This window comes from Culex pipiens, chromosome 3 (assembly GCF_016801865.2).
Source record: "Culex pipiens pallens isolate TS chromosome 3, TS_CPP_V2, whole genome shotgun sequence".
Taxonomy (NCBI): Eukaryota; Metazoa; Arthropoda; class Insecta; order Diptera; family Culicidae; genus Culex; species Culex pipiens.
In genome coordinates, this window is record NC_068939.1 from 47,476,578 (window position 1) to 47,494,024 (window position 17,447).

A 17,447-nucleotide genomic window follows, 5' to 3' on the forward strand; every position below is an offset into this window, starting at 1 on the left:
AAAGTTTGAAGGGTGGTGAAGTACTAGATTGGGGACACGGGAAATAGGGTCCTTAAGTCATGTGTAAATTTTTATTTACTTCGGTAAAAAACACGCTTCTGATTTTTAAGGCAAGTACGGAGATTTAAGGAACGCAAAACTCTTTAAAAAAAACCTCGCTGCAAGTAAATATTGTTATCGATCATCCCAAAATCATTTCCTGCCGGTTTTTTTTCAAAGATTGAAAAAATTGGTGGTGTGAGAACTTTTGAAGACCCGGAGATAAAGAAGACGAATTTAAATAAGCACCATATCTGGGAGCTTTCGTTTGCATGCTGTTTTTAACTTACATCGCAGAATGACACTCGCTCTCGACCGTGCTTCCGATGCAAAACACACAATTGGGTACTTAAGCCCTATGTCAATTTTTATGTACAACGGTAAAAAACACGATTAAAAACCATTTCTGATCATTTTTTTCATTTTAATGCAAAACAATTTTTTGGCAGGAAAACATTTTTTCGATGGATCAACTATGGTCCCCTTGGAACGAGCTGTCAAGTAGGAGCTTTTCTGTCAAGAAGGACCGCGAGTTTAATTTTTCAAAATTGATTTATAAATCCATTTTAAACTCTTTGTGGTCGTACAAAGGGTCATTGTACTCAGAAAAATAAGCTTTATCGCTGTAAACAATAATATCAGAAAACTAAGCTTCATTTTAGGACCCAATTGTGTGGCAAACAACGACAAATCCGAGACAAAATAAAACACGAATCATTGGTTATAAAACAGCTCATTTTCGCGTCAGAAAAAAAGCTATGCTCGTGCTTGAACATCCTCCTTCATAAAAAGAAGACATTCTAAAACCAAAAAAAAGATTTTTTATTATATTAAAATACACATCGAGAGTTTTTTTTTAAAGGTTCTATCAAGTTTTGCGATTCCCTAAGTTTATAGCACATTTTCAAATAAAATTCCAGATTTTTTTTAATTAGAGTTTAATTAGAGTTTTTATCATTTTTATTTTTAATTTAATTTAATAATTTAAGAATTTATAAGAATTTAAGAATTTAAGAATTTAAGAATTGGGTCCTAAAATGAAGCTTAGATTGCTGATATTATTGTTTACAGCGATAAAGCTTATTTTTCTGAGTACAATGACCCTTTGTACGACCACAAAAAGTTTAAAATGAATTTTTAAATCAATTTTGAAAAATTAACCTCGCGGTCCTCCTTGACAGAAAAGATCCTACTTGACAGCTCGTTCCAAGGGGACCATAGTTGATCCATCGAAAAAATGTTTTCCTGCCAAAAAATTTTTTTGCATTAAAATGAAAAAAACATTTTCAAATAAAATTCCAGATTTTTTTAATTAGAGTTTAATTAGAGTTTTTATCATTTTTATTTTTAATTTAATTTAAGAATTTAAGAATTTATAAGAATTTAAGAATTTAAGAATTTAAGAATTTAAGAATTGGGTCCTAAAATGAAGCTTAGATTGCTGATATTATTGTTTACAGCGATAAAGCTTATTTTTCTGAGTACAATGACCCTTTGTACGACCACAAAAAGTTTAAAATGAATTTTTAAATCAATTTTGAAAAATTAACCTCGCGGTCCTCCTTGACAGAAAAGATCCTACTTGACAGCTCGTTCCAAGGGGACCATAGTTGATCCATCGAAAAAATGTTGTCTTGTCAAAAAAAATGTTTGCATTAAAATGAAAAAAAGTGATCAGAAATGGTTTTTAATCGTGTTTTTTACCATTGTACATAAAAATTTACATAGGGCTTTAGTACCCAATTTAAAAATTTAAGAATTTAAGAATTTATAAGAATTTAAGAATTTAAGAATTTAAGAATTTAAGAATTTCAGAATTTAAGAATTTAAGAATTTAAGAATTTAAGAATTTAAGAATTTAAGAATTTAAGAATTTAAGAATTTAAGAATTTAAGAATTTAAGAATTTAAGAATTTAAGAATTTAAGAATTTAAGAATTTAAGAATTTAAGAATTTAAGAATTTAAGAATTTAAGAATTTAAGAATTTAAGAATTTAAGAATTTAAGAATTTAAGAATTTAAGAATTTAAGAATTTAAGAATTTAAGAATTTAAGAATTTAAGAATTTAAGAATTTAAGAATTTAAGAATTTAAGAATTTAAGAATTTAGGAATTTAAGAATTTAAGAATTTAAGAATTTAAGAATTTAAGAATTTAAGAATTTAAGAATTTAAGAATTTAAGAATTTAAGAATTTAAGAATTTAAGAATTTAAGAATTTAAGAATTTAAGAATTTAAGAATTTAAGAATTTAAGAATTTAAGAATTTAAGAATTTAAGAATTTAAGAATTTAAGAATTTAAGAATTTAAGAATTTAAGAATTTAAGAATTTAAGAATTTAAGAATTTAAGAATTTAAGAATTTAAGAATTTAAGAATTTAAGAATTTAAGAATTTAAGAATTTAAGAATTTAAGAATTTAAGAATTTAAGAATTTAAGAATTTAAGAATTTAAGAATTTAAGAATTTAAGAATTTAAGAATTTAAGAATTTAAGAATTTAAGAATTTAAGAATTTAAGAATTTAAGAATTTAAGAATTTAAGAATTTAAGAATTTAAGAATTTAAGAATTTAAGAATTTAAGAATTTAAGAATTTAAGAATTAAGAATTTAAGAATTTAAGAATTCAAGAATTGTAATTTGAAACTTTAGGATTTTTAAAATTCTTGACTTTTTTTTGATAAGGTCCTATAAACAAATGTAAACATTGAGTGTATCCCGCTTACTCCGATGGACTTTGACATAAGGTGTGAAAGGGATACACTCAATGTTTACATTTGTTTATAGGACCTTATCAAAAAAAAGTCAAGAATTTATGATTTTGAAAATAGAAATTTCCTCCTTGATTTTGATTGTAAATTTCTGTTGTCGATTTAACTAATCTAGTACTACATCTTTTCCAAGATTCCAACCTCTATCTGCTCTACCCTCGATTTGAGCTGCCACTCAAAAATAAATGAGCAACTGTCAAGTTTGACATATTCCGTAGAAAAAAACGCACACACAAAAAGTGTGAGAGTTGCATTTGTGATTTTGTTGCAGGAGGCGAAGATCGTGCCGCAAAATAATTTCTTGTCCGTCGATTCTTCCGGCTTCTCAGGAATCCGACTTGCCCTCCCGCTTCAAGTGTCTGTGATCAACCTCTCAGCAGCACCATGGCCGCAACATCCGGAACCAGTGCGACGACGGTGGCGGCGGCGACGAAATCGAAGGACAAAAAAAGCCAAGAGGAAATCTATGCCGAATTTCAGCAGCTGCGGAATCAACAGCGAAATTTGATCAATAACCTTAACACGCTCGAGATGGACCTGAAGGAGCACAAGTGAGTGGCCGGAAGTGGTTCGGCGGAGCGGGTTGCGACCGGTTTTTCTGTTTTATTTGTTTGCAGGAAGTGTCGGGGAATTTCGGGTTGGCATAACCTCAAACGGGTCAGGGACATTTTTTTAAAATGATTTTTTTTCCATTTTTGGGGATATTTTTTTGAAAATAAGTGTTGGCCACTTGCCCGAAGGGCAGAGTTGCGCGGAAGTTGAACAAGAAACAGCTGAGATTTTAGGAATTTATTGCACTTTGAGGAGAATTTCGGGAAAATGTTTTCGAGTGCACTTTAACCCTTGCAGCTCCATCGATTGGAATTGGAAGAATTAAGTTTTTATATTTATTTTCAGGACAGTGATCGACACGCTGAAAACGGTCGAGCCGGGCCGCAAGTGCTTCCGCCTGATCGGGGGCGTCCTGTGTGACCAAACCGTGGAGGTGGTCCTGCCCCAGCTGGTGACCAACAAGGAGCAGCTGGAAAAGCTCATCGAAACGGGCAAGGATCAAATCACCAAAAAGGGCCTCGAGATCAACCAGTTCAAGGACGAATACAACATCAAAATCCGCGGCCAGGACGGCGCGGCGGGACCGGGAGCGGGCAAGGAAAACGTCGACGACAAATCCGCCGCGCCTCCGTCCGCCAACCGGAACGTGCTGGTGGGACAGTTGTAGGAAGCCCCGTTCCGGCGCAGTAGGAGGAGGATGAGAAGGAAAACGTGTCCGCGCCGGCGTCCAAAAACCAAAACTCCAACCCAGAGCTCGGGCGGTAGGTTGTAATTTTTCCTACTAAAAGTACGATGTAATCGAGAAAAAAACGGAATTGTGTTGCAAGATAAATCGAGCAATATATTTTTTTAAGTTCTCGTACTCCAGCGAACGATTAAAAAGCATCAGCAACGTAATTATTTATCGTAAACCCTTAAACACATAGTACGTATCTCTCCCCCCTTGACTATCCGTTCACCCTTCGTAATCGTTTAGAATATCGCAAAACGTGAATCAAAAAAGCTGGTTCTTTCTATTTCATATTAAAAAAACATCTTTAATCGAAATAACGCGCAGAATGTCTTGTTTTCTGTTCTTCTTCGCTCTTTGCTTAAGACTAACCTTCTTGTACTAACAATAACCATCCTATTTCTGTTCACCTTGTTGCTTTGAAGAGATTGAAAATAAGAATACGATTAGTAAAACTAAAGACGCAACTACTTTCTCTTGCGTGGTGAATATCACTTCCTGGAAAGAAAATCAAACTTGTAGAGAAGTATGGCCAGCAAATTTTCAAGGAGATATATTTTTTTGGAATAAAACAGGGTTTTAATAAAATATTTTTTGCAATTCCGTCGTTAAACTACTTACTTTTCCTGTCATTCTTGAACGACGAAATAGCCTACTTTTCTGTACCAAAAATAACAGAATCGAATAGCAACACTTTTCAAAATAAATGCTAAAAAGTAACACTTTTCAGCACTGAAATGGGTGCTGAAAAGTTTTGAAAAGTAACACTTTTCAATTTTTTTTTTTATTTAAACGATTTATTGACAAAATGCATGAAAATTTGACTTAAAATTTCACTCAATGAGTGTTTTTCGGAATTACAAAAATTGTTGCCGAGATACCGTCAGTTGAAAAATTTAAACTTATTGGAAATTATTTAGAAGATTTAAATCTTGATTCTCGATAACCCTTCCTTGCCCTGATAAAAAGTGTAAACTAACAGAATATCGTTACCAAATAAATTACAATTAAATTACAATTACAAACTTTTTGTCCCTTTTTTAAAGTCTAAAAGAAAATTTGTAGCGAGCAATTTTCACCAATCGACAAAGGTACATGGACATTATTTAATAAACATTATTTTAACTGTAATTAATTAAATATCTTTTAAACCCAATCGTTGTTAGTTCTAAAAAAACTATTTTACGTTTTGAAAACATGAAAAAATATTGGAATTGCAAAAAAAAAATTCCAAAAAATTTTTATTTAAGTTATTGCAAAAATGTATAAAGAATTTGTTTCTTCAATCATTCCGCATAAATTAAGTGGTAAAACATTTTTTTTTCATTTTCATTTTTATTAGATTGCTTTAACAATCTAGTGCAGTTGTTATCCTGAGCTAAGATATCTTGAGTTGTTTTTGAAAAGGTCTATAAAAATATGAAAGACAATAGCTTATTGGTCCTTTTAAAAAAAAAACTCTAGATATGGACTGCTAAGGAAAAAAAAAATCAAAAATAACTATGAAACAGCTAATAGATGTGGGATAGTTTGAGGAAATGAAAGTGGTAAAACCAGCCGTCCTCTAACATGACAGTTTTCGTGAGTTGCGCGTATCCACCGACAGATGGCAAATGGGCCTCGTCGGAGTCCGCCCAATAAAAACGCAACTAAAAATTTGCATGGGAAACTTTTTTTTCGTGACGGCTTTCGCGGCACGCTCCCTCCAACTGTTCGAGACTAATATTTTAACGTGGCGTATCTTTAAACAAGTTTTTCAAGAAAATGATTCCAGAATGCTTATTTTGTCGTTTTAAACCGAAACAAGGCAAAAACTATATTAATTTAAACTATTCGCCATTTTCAAATGTTTGGCTAGATGATATCAAAGGCCGCCATCTTAGGCCCACTGGGCCCACAAAAAGGGGTACGCTCAGTTTGTATGGGAGCTGTCAACATGCTCCCGGGCGGGTAAAACATGAAATCTTGTCAAACAGAGTTTTTCACAGAAAAAAAAAACAATTAAATACTGACAACAAGATAAATCAACAAGATAGATCAATTTCAAAATTTACAAAATAAAATGGGAACTTGGCAAAAATATTTTAAAACGAATTCCTGGATATTTTCTAAATTCTTTGAAATCACAATAACAGTTATCTTTTTTAAGCGTTCTTTGGTTTATCATTAAATTAAGAACAAAATTTTAAATTTTTTTTTTTGCGATTTCCAGTTGAAACGAAGTATCAAAAAGCTATATGTTTTCCAATTTCAAAAATAAACATTGAAGTTTTGTTAAGAAAGTTGTCAACAGTTTTTTTTAATTCACTCAGATTTTTTTTTGATGTTTACGTTTCTAATCTGAATTATCCATTTAGAAGTATTTTGAAATATTTGTTGTCAAGTTTCTGTTTTTAAGAAACTTGTCAATAGTTTAATTTGTAAATTCATTTTGATTTTTTTTATGGTATTTATGTTATTTACTTTGTATAAAGAGTTTTTTTTGGTTTGAAATCATTCTTTAGATAACAAATGGCTATTATTTGAGGCTCTGGGAAAGTCGGGATTTTGAAAATGGGATTAGAGTGGTCACTCTGTAAATGACGCAGGACTACGACTGAAATTTGAATTGTAAAAATTTACACTTGACCAAACTATGGTTTCAGAGGCCAGTATTGTTTATAAACAAAACAATAGATTTATCTTGACATTTTAAGTGAAACTTATGTGCAGCGATTATCCGAAATTTCGATTACATATGTGGAGTTTGATTAACTGAAGGTTATGGGACGTTTTTTATACTGCCCCTGTTTGCATAAATGTCCCATATGCATTTTCATTAGTTCTAAATTATTGGTTTTAAATTGTGTGCTTTTTCAGAAAAAAAAAAAAAATCAAAAGTCTGTAGTAAATCCAGTTTTTTCGCGAAAAACAGCCTCATGTGTAATCCCTCTAATCACACCCCTCGCTCGATTCCTCCATTCTAGTACTACACCCTCAACTGTCAAAATTCTTCTTTCCCTTCTTTCTCCGTTTTCCTTTCGCTCGCGGTGCTGTCACAAAATTTCACTCGCTGAATGTTTTTTCTCGTCGCGGCAGCCAACAGCAGCAGCAGCCAGTAGTCGCCAGCCAGAAAGTGCAACACACGATCCCGGAATCCCCCCATTTTATGCGTGGATGCGTCGCAAATCGGAACCCCACTGTTGGTGACGGAAACCGCCCGTGTGATCCCCGTCGTCGCTGGAGTGCGTGCGTGCGTGAAAAAGGAAAAAAGTCGCGAACAGCAGTGAAAACACGCCCCGTTCTTTCCCGGCTGACTGCTGCACTTCCGGTTGCTTCGTGTTTCCTGGGTGGACCAGGTTCGGGGACCGCAACCGGAGATCTGGGAGGTTCGTGCGATGCGTTTTTGGAAGCCACTTTTCGGAGTGAAACAGTGAAAGCGTTTGTAGTTGTGGGTGTGTGTGCGTTTGTGCGTGAGAAAAAAGTGGAAAATCTGCTGGAATTTTACGCTGCAGAGGAGTGAGAAGCAGCGGTAAAGTTGAGGAAGAAGAAACGGCAGAGTTCCGGAACGGGGTCGGACTTCCAGCAGGCCTACTAAGGATTCTCGGGGAAAGGCTCCAAACAAGTTGGTTTCAGGATTCTTCTGGAACAGAAGGAAACCATCGAAGGAACCCGGTACGCACACTCCTTTGAAAACTTTTGACAGCTCTGTGCCGTCAAAAGCTGTCGGAAAACATCGCCGGAGATTTTCACCGGTAAGTGTTTCGATTCCATAACAAAATCCCATTGAAATCATGAGCTGCCCGGATGAAAGTTCTCTTAAATTGATCTTCAAGAACCAACGATGCAAACCACCCACTAAATTCCCCCTCTGGGAACCATCCTCCATCACGCGGGGTCTAACCCAAATTGAAGCCGACTTAAATTTAGAACCTCGCACTGACAAGAGGAGGTGTCCTTGTTTTCCGTCCACTTGCGTGCGTTTTTTTGTTGTTGTTGTCGCCTTCAGGGAAATTAAAGAAGAAAAGCGAGAGTATTGTTACGTGGTCGTGTGGCGGCGCCGCCACCCGGTGACCATAATGGCCGAAAAGTAACAAGATTCATCACCACACTCAGCGACGACACCCCACGTAATGACCGGAATTTTCGAAGGTTGACGGTTTTGTTTTTCTGGGAAGTAGAACGACCAAAACGGTTCCAGGGACAAACAGGCTTGCGTAATGAGTAACGAAAAATTAGTCGAAGGTTTTAATCACACTGTCTCTATAAGGCGCGATGCAGCGATCCGCTTTCTTTGCCCGTTTGCAAATTTCGTAATCGCAAGCGCGAGCCAGCGTAATTTGATTAAAAGGAAGTTTATTATTCTCTCCCCGAGGGCGAACGAACGGCGCAAGCAGTTTGTTGTCAACAGTTGATACCGGGGCGCAGAGATTCTTTGCTTGTTTGCTATCAATTTGATGTTGCATGTTTTGGATTGGTTTTCGAGAAACAAATTCGTTTGAAAAGAATACTGTTAGCAAATAGTTTTCATTTTTGCTAGAATGACGCAGATTTCATGGTTATGGCAATTTTGACAAACTATGGGAATAATTGAGTCTTAACATTTATTTTAAATTTGTGATATTATTGTTCACAACGATAAAGCTTATTTTTCGGAGTACAACCCTTTGTACAACCGCAATGGATTTGGATGGATCAATTTTGAAAAATTAACTTCGCAGCCCTTCTTGACAGAAAAGTTCTTACCTGACGCTCGTTCCAAGAGGATCATATGATCAATTTAATTTTTTGCATTAAAATAAAAAAAGTGATCAGATAGTTTTTAAGATTTTTTTTACCGTCGTACATGAACATTAACATAGGGTTTAGGAACCTATTTCCATTTTTTCGTCATTTAAGCATTTTGGCTTTCTCTGAAAAAGGTTTAAACAAATCTCAAGTTTTTAAATTCTCATACTGGCTGAAAACAACATTCAATACTACAGTTTTTCAGTTTCTTTTTTTAAAATTGTTTCCATTTTTATAAGACGAAAAACAAGAGAATAAAAAAAACTCTTGAGAAAAAAAACTAAAGATAAACTTGTTTTTGACATATAGGGCAAAAAATTTAAAAATTGCGAAATTATTTCTATTGTTAAGATTAGATTATTTCTACCAGATTTCAGCTCTGAAAGATAACCATAAATAAAGAACGAAAATTCTCAATAAAGAAAATTTTCTCTGCATTTCGACATATTTTTATAGAGTTGCTTTTCCTTCATAAAATTCATTGAATTTCCATCACTGCATATTTTTCGTATAAAAAAAATCTTAAAAATGCGAAAAATGCCTATAACTTGAAAACAGCTCTTTTTTCAAAAAAATGTATTAAGTCATTTTGAATTGCAAATTTGATTATGCATTTAACGAAGATTTTAGAAATTTAGTTTGACAATATTTAAGAACGACTATTTTTGTCCAAAAAAAAAAAAAACCGCAAATTAAAAAAAATAGTATTTTTGAAAAATTCGGCCTGTTGCAAAAGTTTTAGCATTTTACAAACAAAAAAACTCTAATAAAGTGAAGAAGCAAAAAAAAAAAATGCTTCGTTTGCTACCCATATTGCAAATTTTGAAAATTTGCGTATTTTCGAAAAAAAAGGTATTTTGTGATTTTTTTATATTTTACAAAAAAAAAAGCTTACATAAAGTGAAAAAGCATACAAAATTTCGATTCGTTTGATACCCATATTGCAAATTATTTTTTTTTGGTATTTTCAAAAAAAATACGATATTTTGTGAAAGTTTTAGTATTTAAAAAAAACCATTTTTAAAGTGAATACGCATACAAAATTTCGCTTCGTTTGATACTCATATTGCAAATTATGAAAATTTGAGTACTTTCGAAAAATACGGTATTTTGTGAATAATTTTGAGTACATATCTGCAGCAACATTTGAAATGGGCGGTACGACATTGCTCTTACGGCTTTTCATTACACGCGTTTAAAAGAGACGAAAGGCCGTAAGAGCAATGTCGTAACGCCCCTTTCAAATGTTGCTCCAGATATTTTACTCTGAAACTTACTAGATGTTCAGAAAATATATTCTTAGTGAAAGCATTGACAATTTAACTTGATATGGTTGATTTAAGTCGATTTAGAAAGATTTTAAAAATGAGTTTATCGAGAATTATCGAAATAACGAACCTCGATTATTTCATCGTTAACAACCTTGATTAATTTCGATGAAACAATAAGTTCTATGTTCTCAAGAAGTTGGCATTTGGGCTGTAATAAAAATTGTTTTGAAAATGAGTCTTTTCATAAGTTTCTGAAGAAAACTATAAATTCTTATTTAACTTAATGTTTCATTGAAAACAAATACAACTTCAAAAAACTGACAGCTCGATACATTAACAGTTTTAAAATAAAATATCAATTTGAAAAAAAAAGTAAAAAAACTTGACAAAAACACTTTTACAAATCTAGATTCCTAGAAATCTTAATATATTTTTAAATTGAATAATAACTTTCATCATATTTTTAGATTATCTCCTAAATAAAAAAATTAAGAATAAATTTTAAATAAAGTTAATTTAAACTTTTTGCACTTCTCTTTTCTTTCTTGAAGATTTCTGTATGCTTTTTACAGTTGTTTGGAGATTTCTCTATGAATCAAATTATGTTATAAGTGTTTTCATTTTTGAGGTATTTTGAAGATTTTTTTTCGTGCCTATTATTTGAGATTCTTGAAAAGTCGGAAATTTGAAAACGGGATTTGTGTGGCCACCTTGGCCATCAAAAACCTTTTTCGACGATTTACGAGCACGTGGTTTCGCGAATCTGGATTCGCACATTCAAATGCAGTTCCATTCTAATTTGTATTACTGAATCAGCTCTTTAATCTATTGTGTCCAAGCAGATTCATTTTGCTGCCTTTCTAAGCATGATTATCCTAGCTCTCTCTCATTTGCCTAATTTATTGCTAATTTTAAAATATAAATATAACTGAAATTGACTGTACAAAAAGTGAAATAAAAAAAACTCTATCGAACCAAATAGATTTATCATTAAAAATTGCGTTAAATTTAAAGTCGGTGTATTCCATAATAACCTAACTTTATTTTTTTTTCCTATTTCAGAAAATATTTTTGCAATTTTTTAATCAGAACCTATTTCTGGTATAAGCAACTAACCTTAACACATGACCTACAGTTACGATTGAGAGGTGTAGATCAAATCGCCAATCACCTGTGATGACTGATCTTCAGTTCTTCACTAGTTAGTTATTTAACAAAACTATTTACATGTTAACAACATTCCTTCAATCGCAACTGACATTTAAAGCCCGCAAGTTCTAGCCCTCCCCAAACGTTGCAATTTCAAACTTTACGCAAAAGAACGACGACACTCGGTGCCATTTCCTCGTTCAGCAGAGAGAGTAAAAAAGTCTACCGCCCAGCAACGACGACCCGCACCAACATTGACGTCGTCGTCAAAACGTCGTACTTTATATTCTAATGAGACTTGCTATTTTTAAAAACTAAAACAAGCGCCAAAGTCTCGGGGCTCCACACACAATTTGGCATTTTTTTTTTCTTCTTTCTTTGCTTTCGCATGTGTGTAACTCCGATGATTGTTGGTGCACACACGTAACACCAGTACCAAGTCGAGTTCCGCCGCCGATAACAACAACACTTAAAAGCCAGTCTTAGGTCAAACTGGTGCTGGTGGTGTTATCGGTGCAGCTCCGAGTCCTTCGCAACGTCTTAAAGTACAGAGTATGGGGGACTTATCTTGGTGTGTGGAGTGTTGAGACGGGCAAGCTTTTGTTTGTTTGTTTTTTTTTTTTGCGTTTTCAATCAATTTGATTGTTTTGCTAGCTTTGAAGATTTGGAATTTGTAATGAAGTTCTGACACACATTTTTTTTAAACAATTTGAAGTAAGAATTATTCAACATATGCTTTAAGTCTGTTATTGGGACTTTTGACGAAAATTGCTGAAATACTTTTAATCTACATATTTAACCCTCTACTGCTCAATTATTTTTTTCGATTATTTGTATTTTTCCCGTGTTTGAGCAACGTTTGTTGTACGATAAAAAATATTTCTCTTGTTTTTTTTACTTGTTTCATTTTTAGTATTCTAATTTGCATTTATCTTGTTTAGTTTATGTTTGTTTTTGATAGTATTTGGCCTATTCTTCCACCTCCTATCGTTACCTTTTGCCTATCTAGTTTTTTTCATGTTTATACAGTCACTTTTTCAATTTTTTGCATGTTTTTACCATTTTTCGCTTTAGAATGATACCATTATCATTGAAATTGTAAACAAAATGCTCAAGTTTTAAGCCAAATCGCCAAATCGGTTAAGGGGTCGAGGTTTAGGGGTCGCTCTTCAGCGTTCGTTGAAGTTTGTATCTGAATTAAAAAAGAATAGGGCAAATTTCGTCAAGAAAACATTTGATAGGGTTGTCAGATCTTCAACGTTTTGGGCTCGTTGGAAAGGTCTTTTAAATACCTTTCTAAAAATGTATAGAATGAAGGGTTTTCATACAAAAATTACCCTTTTTACAATCTTCCGAAGTCTAGCCTAAACCGTTTTTTTAGCATAACTTTTGAAATACTTTTCTAAACTTCATAATGTTAACTAGGGTCTGGGAAATGAAAGTTAAAAAAAATCTTCGATTCACATTTATTGAAAATCTAGTTCGTTTCCAAGGATACTAGATGACACCAGAAAAAAGCAGCTTCTTAATTTTTTTGACTTTCATTTTTTAAAGGGTTAAAATGGATGAAAATAAACATTTTTGTGCATGTTTCTATTGTGAAATTGTCTCAGGAACACAAAAATGATAAAATTATTACCAGAAATTGGAATCTAAGCGGTCCCCGAGCACAAATTTACAACCAAAAAATTCACTAAAAGTAAAAGTATCTATTTAATATGTTAAACTGCCTTACCCAAAGCGTTCTCAGTCTCAGATGGTAGTCCCAGATGTCCCCTACAAGCTGCAGGTCGAACCGAGTTGATATCTGGATGGAACACTTTTTTATTTGAGTTTGAAAATTATGCTATTTTTTCACTAAAATGCCAATAACTCCCTTTAGATTTGACCAATTGGGATGCTTCTTCCTGCATTTTGTTGCATTTTTAAGCCCTTTCAGATGCATTGTGAATTTTGAAATTAAATTTAATTTTGCCAAAGTTTATAGCTTTTTTAAGATTTTGGGGGCTTTTGAACTTTCAAATTTTGTGTCCTGATTTGCCCACTTCCCGTTGACCTAGAGTGCTCATATTTTGGCCAGATGCTAGTTTTATATGTACAAACAACCCCTGAAAACATTCCCGTCCTAATCCCCCCGAGATCTACAAACTGACATGGCGGGCGCCGTTGGTGGCCAATGACTGTTACCTATTTGCTTCTGATCTAGTTTTAATGATCTTGATGTTTTATCTTTTCAACGCATTCATACATGCTGTTGATAAGGGAAACACCATTAGATCGTTTAAGCGTATGGTCGGTTGTATTGATAGGATATTACGGTCCTGTTCAGCAACGGAGAAGGACAACCATGGGTGGTCTCTCATGCTCATGCTCAATTTTCTCATATATTCGAAAACACATTTTTTCTGAGTTGATTGAAGATGGAGACTACCTTTAAAAAAAAACAACAAATATATCCTTAAAATAATCATAACTAAAAAACACTATCAAAAATGTTAGACAATGTGATCTAAATAGTTTACAATTGATTTTACTAGAATATTATTTTAAAATTTGTACTTTTAGCAATAGCTATTAATTTGCTTCCTAATTTTTAGAAAAGTAATTTATTTAAGATCTCCATTCGTCATCGTTTTTAATCCTCAATTTTCACGAAACGAATGATTCAAGTTTGATGTCCTGCTCGAAAGACAAAATATCCGTATTTTGAAAATAGCCTTTCACTGTTGTGAGGCCGAAAAACAAGAATGTACCAACAAGATTAATGAGGGCCGAAAACAGCGCCAATCCAAACAGGATCAGGCCAGAGTGGGAGGGATGACACCGTTTCTCTTCGGACTACTATTTGATAAATTGTGTGTTTTGGTTGCTTCAATTCTCGACCCATTATTGGGTGCTGTGAATGATGGAAAATAAGATGTTGCGCCGAAAATCGTTGCTTGGTGAGTAGAAAAATATAGGTCAAACTTAATTCATATTAAAAAATTTGATTAATCACAACTTACACTTGATTATTATAACTAATCTATGTTTGGATTTTAAACCAATTAAAAAATAAATCACAAATTACAAGAAAAATCATACACCTGTTGCGCAGATTTATTTCACATCCACTCAATCCTCTCGATCTGGTGTCGTCACAAACAAATATTTGTGCGAGGTTCTCTTCCAGAAATAAACTTTTCTATTTTTGATTTAACCACCTCCAGTCTTCTTTTTTTCTTGCTGTGTAAGGTGGGAGTTTTAAGTTGCCGTTAAATTAAAAGTGAATAACGGTTTCGGAAAATCGAGACGCATTAAAAATCATCAAATAATAAAAAAGTGTCCTTGTCATCTTTGAGAAATTTCATTGGCTTGTTGCCTGTTTAAGCCATAATAGCTGCAAATTGCTGAGTTCGTTGTAAATCACATATATTTACGGGCGGCTGCCAGAAAGGAGCCAGACGTTTTGCAAAAAAAAATGTTTTTTTTTTTAGCGCAAGCATGAATGAAAACGTCAACCTGCAAAAATACTTTTATTCGCTACTGTGGTGGTGACAGGACCATTTTCGCTCGCCAATCGCCAAAACAATTTTCGGAAGAAAAAATAGAGCAAAAAATGAGCCAAGATTTTTTCACGTTGAAAAGTTGTTATTTAATAAATCTTAAGTGTTTAGCAAATTTAGCTTACTTTAACTAAAGATAACGTTACATTTATGAAAGTTTGATAAACATTAAAATAAATAAAAATGTCAATAGCTGACAAATCTCCCCTTCACAAATGAAAACACGATACACACCTTAGACTTCTTTCTCAAAAGGTGTGATTCATTGAAAAAGATGCGCGCCCCATCCCATTTCCGTTCCGTCCAACTCCGATCACTTCCCCAGCATCATCAAAACAGGAGATTGTGTCGCTACTCACACGTGTTTTTCATTGACAAGCACACCACACCGGTGAAATCCCGAAAATGTTTGCGCCCTGACTTTTCCGACTCAGAAATAGAATTGCGCCGCGTGCGTTTGGAAATGAGTGCAAATTGGGAGGGAAAGTTGTTGTTTGTTTTGGTGATGTTTTTTCTTCTGTTTCGGTGTGAAAATTTACACGAGTTAAGATTTTTTAAAATTATTGTTTGATGTAGTAATTTTTTGTACTCACATAAATTGTGTATAATTTTGAACTTTAGAAAATGAATAAAATTTTAAATAATCTATGTTTAATTGAATACAGTCGACTCTCTGGTTGTCAATATCCAAGGGACTGTCGAGGAAGAGAATCATCAGTTTACAGAACGATGCAAAATGAAGACTCGATTGAAAATATGTTTTTCTTGGTACCCAGCTATGGGAGACAATCATGGCAACGTCCAGCAAACAAAAACAAACTAATGTCAAACACCCTTCAAAGCTTCGTTTCGCCAAGAAAAATGTCTATGCAAGCCATGAGAAAATGAAATTATCGACAACCGGAAGAGATTTTTAAAGCAAACAGAATCCAAGGGACCGTCGAGGAAGAGATCCTTCAAGCAAGAGAAAATATCGAGGAGTAAAGCAAATCGAAGTATGCAGTTTGAAGGGACTGAAGAATTCATCGATTGATGGAGCAATATTGATATCGAGAAGATCGACAGCCAGAGAGTCGACTGTAGTAAGATTATGACAATTTAAAATGTTGAAAAAAAAATCATTGAAAAGCATTTAAGATTTTTTGACTTATTTATGAAATTTTGAAAAAATGTGTACAATCATACAATTGTCAATCAACAATTTAACAGTCAATTCGAATGATCAGAAACTCACCACGGTTATTTTGATTTCACCACAGCTCTTTTATACGTGTTTGAAAGAAATGTTAAAAAAAAATAGTTTGGTCTAAACTATGAAATAAGGAAAATTATTTGTTTGTAGACCTTTTCAATAACAAGGCTTGATTTAAAAAATTTTAAATCATTTTTGTTGAAAACATCAGATAATTTCGCAATAGTTTTATTCTTTAACATGAAAAATCGGACCAATAGTTTTCGAGATATCGTCAGTTGAAATGTTTAGGTTCATTAGGTGACACTTCGAAAAAAATCGTTTTCATCGATTAATGTAAAGTACTTTTCGACTGCAAATTCGATTTTGCTTTAACTTTTTTTGAAATAATTTTTGGTCCAGGTTTTTGATATTTTACAAAAAACACGTTTTTCTAAAAAAAATCATATCTCTTAATCCAGATTTTGCATGCATGTGGCTCAGAAGATGTCTTTTTTAGTACCGTAATAGTAGTTTATGCAACAAGTTGCAAAAAGAAGATTTTTTCAGCACGAGTCGTACATTTATCTAACGAGGTTTACCGAGTGCTGAAAAAATCAAGTTTTGCAAAGAGTTGCTTACAATATTTTTTGCAATTCTGAAAACACTTTTTATTTATGTCAAACATCCATATGTTAAGTAAATTCACTGTTCAAAACTAAAAAATATTGAAAAAAGTCTCTTTTTGATAAAAGTGCTGAAAAGTTCAACTTTTCAGCACCCATTTCAGTGCTGAAAAGTAGTACTTTTCAGCACTGTTGTTGAAATGTATTAATTTTCCATTCTATTATTTTTGGTTGAGAAAAGTAGGCCGTTTCGTCGTTCCACTGTGACAGGAAAAGTAAGTAGTTTCACGCCATAATTGCAAAAAAAAGCATATACAGTAGTTGTTCGGTAACTGGGCGTTGTTTAACTGGGCTGCTTTTTAACTGGGCGCTCGATAACTGGGCCGTAGCCCAGTTAAAAAGCAGACAAACGTCAAAAAATCAAAACAAACCAAAATGACCGAGGGGTTAATGGATGCAATAATCATATTCAATAAATAAAGAAACTTTTTTCAAACTTTTGTTTAATTTCAAGTTACAATTGAAGAAAAATGAAAAGAAAGCATTGTAAATAAATTTGAGTAACTTTTATTTTAATATTTCATCTGGAAAATATTATGCATCGGTGGTCCCCTCGTTATTTTTTGTTCAGCCCAGTTAACGAGCAACATTCGGTGACTGGGCTACGTTCTCAGCCCAGTTACCGAACAACTACTGTAAAAAACTTCGTAAATGAAAAAATACACATTTTCAAATTTAACTTTTCGTGTTAAAAGTTAAATAAAAAATCGGATTTTTTCCGTGTACCTATTTCTTCTGAAAAATCCTAATCCTAACCTGGGTGCTGA

General features: G+C 33.4%; 2 protein-coding genes across 2 annotated transcripts in view; both read left to right on the forward strand.

Annotated features, from left to right (window-relative positions):
- The first annotated feature begins 3,065 nt into the window (after positions 1-3,065).
- On the forward strand, positions 3,066-4,553 carry LOC120412631 (probable prefoldin subunit 2). The gene is made up of 2 exons (XM_039573186.2): positions 3,066-3,360; positions 3,707-4,553. Exons 1-2 carry the CDS (start codon positions 3,194-3,196, stop codon positions 4,026-4,028), a joined length of 489 nt encoding a protein of 162 aa, XP_039429120.1. The 5' UTR covers positions 3,066-3,193; the 3' UTR covers positions 4,029-4,553.
- Positions 4,554-7,129: 2,576 nt separating this feature from the next.
- LOC120412569 (ubiquitin carboxyl-terminal hydrolase 47) overlaps positions 7,130-17,447 on the forward strand; it is a 32,880-nt gene continuing 22,562 nt past the window's right edge. The window contains exon 1 of the mRNA XM_039573080.2: positions 7,130-7,825. The gene's annotated coding sequence lies outside the window, so the exon portion shown is untranslated. The remainder of the gene's footprint in view (positions 7,826-17,447) is intronic.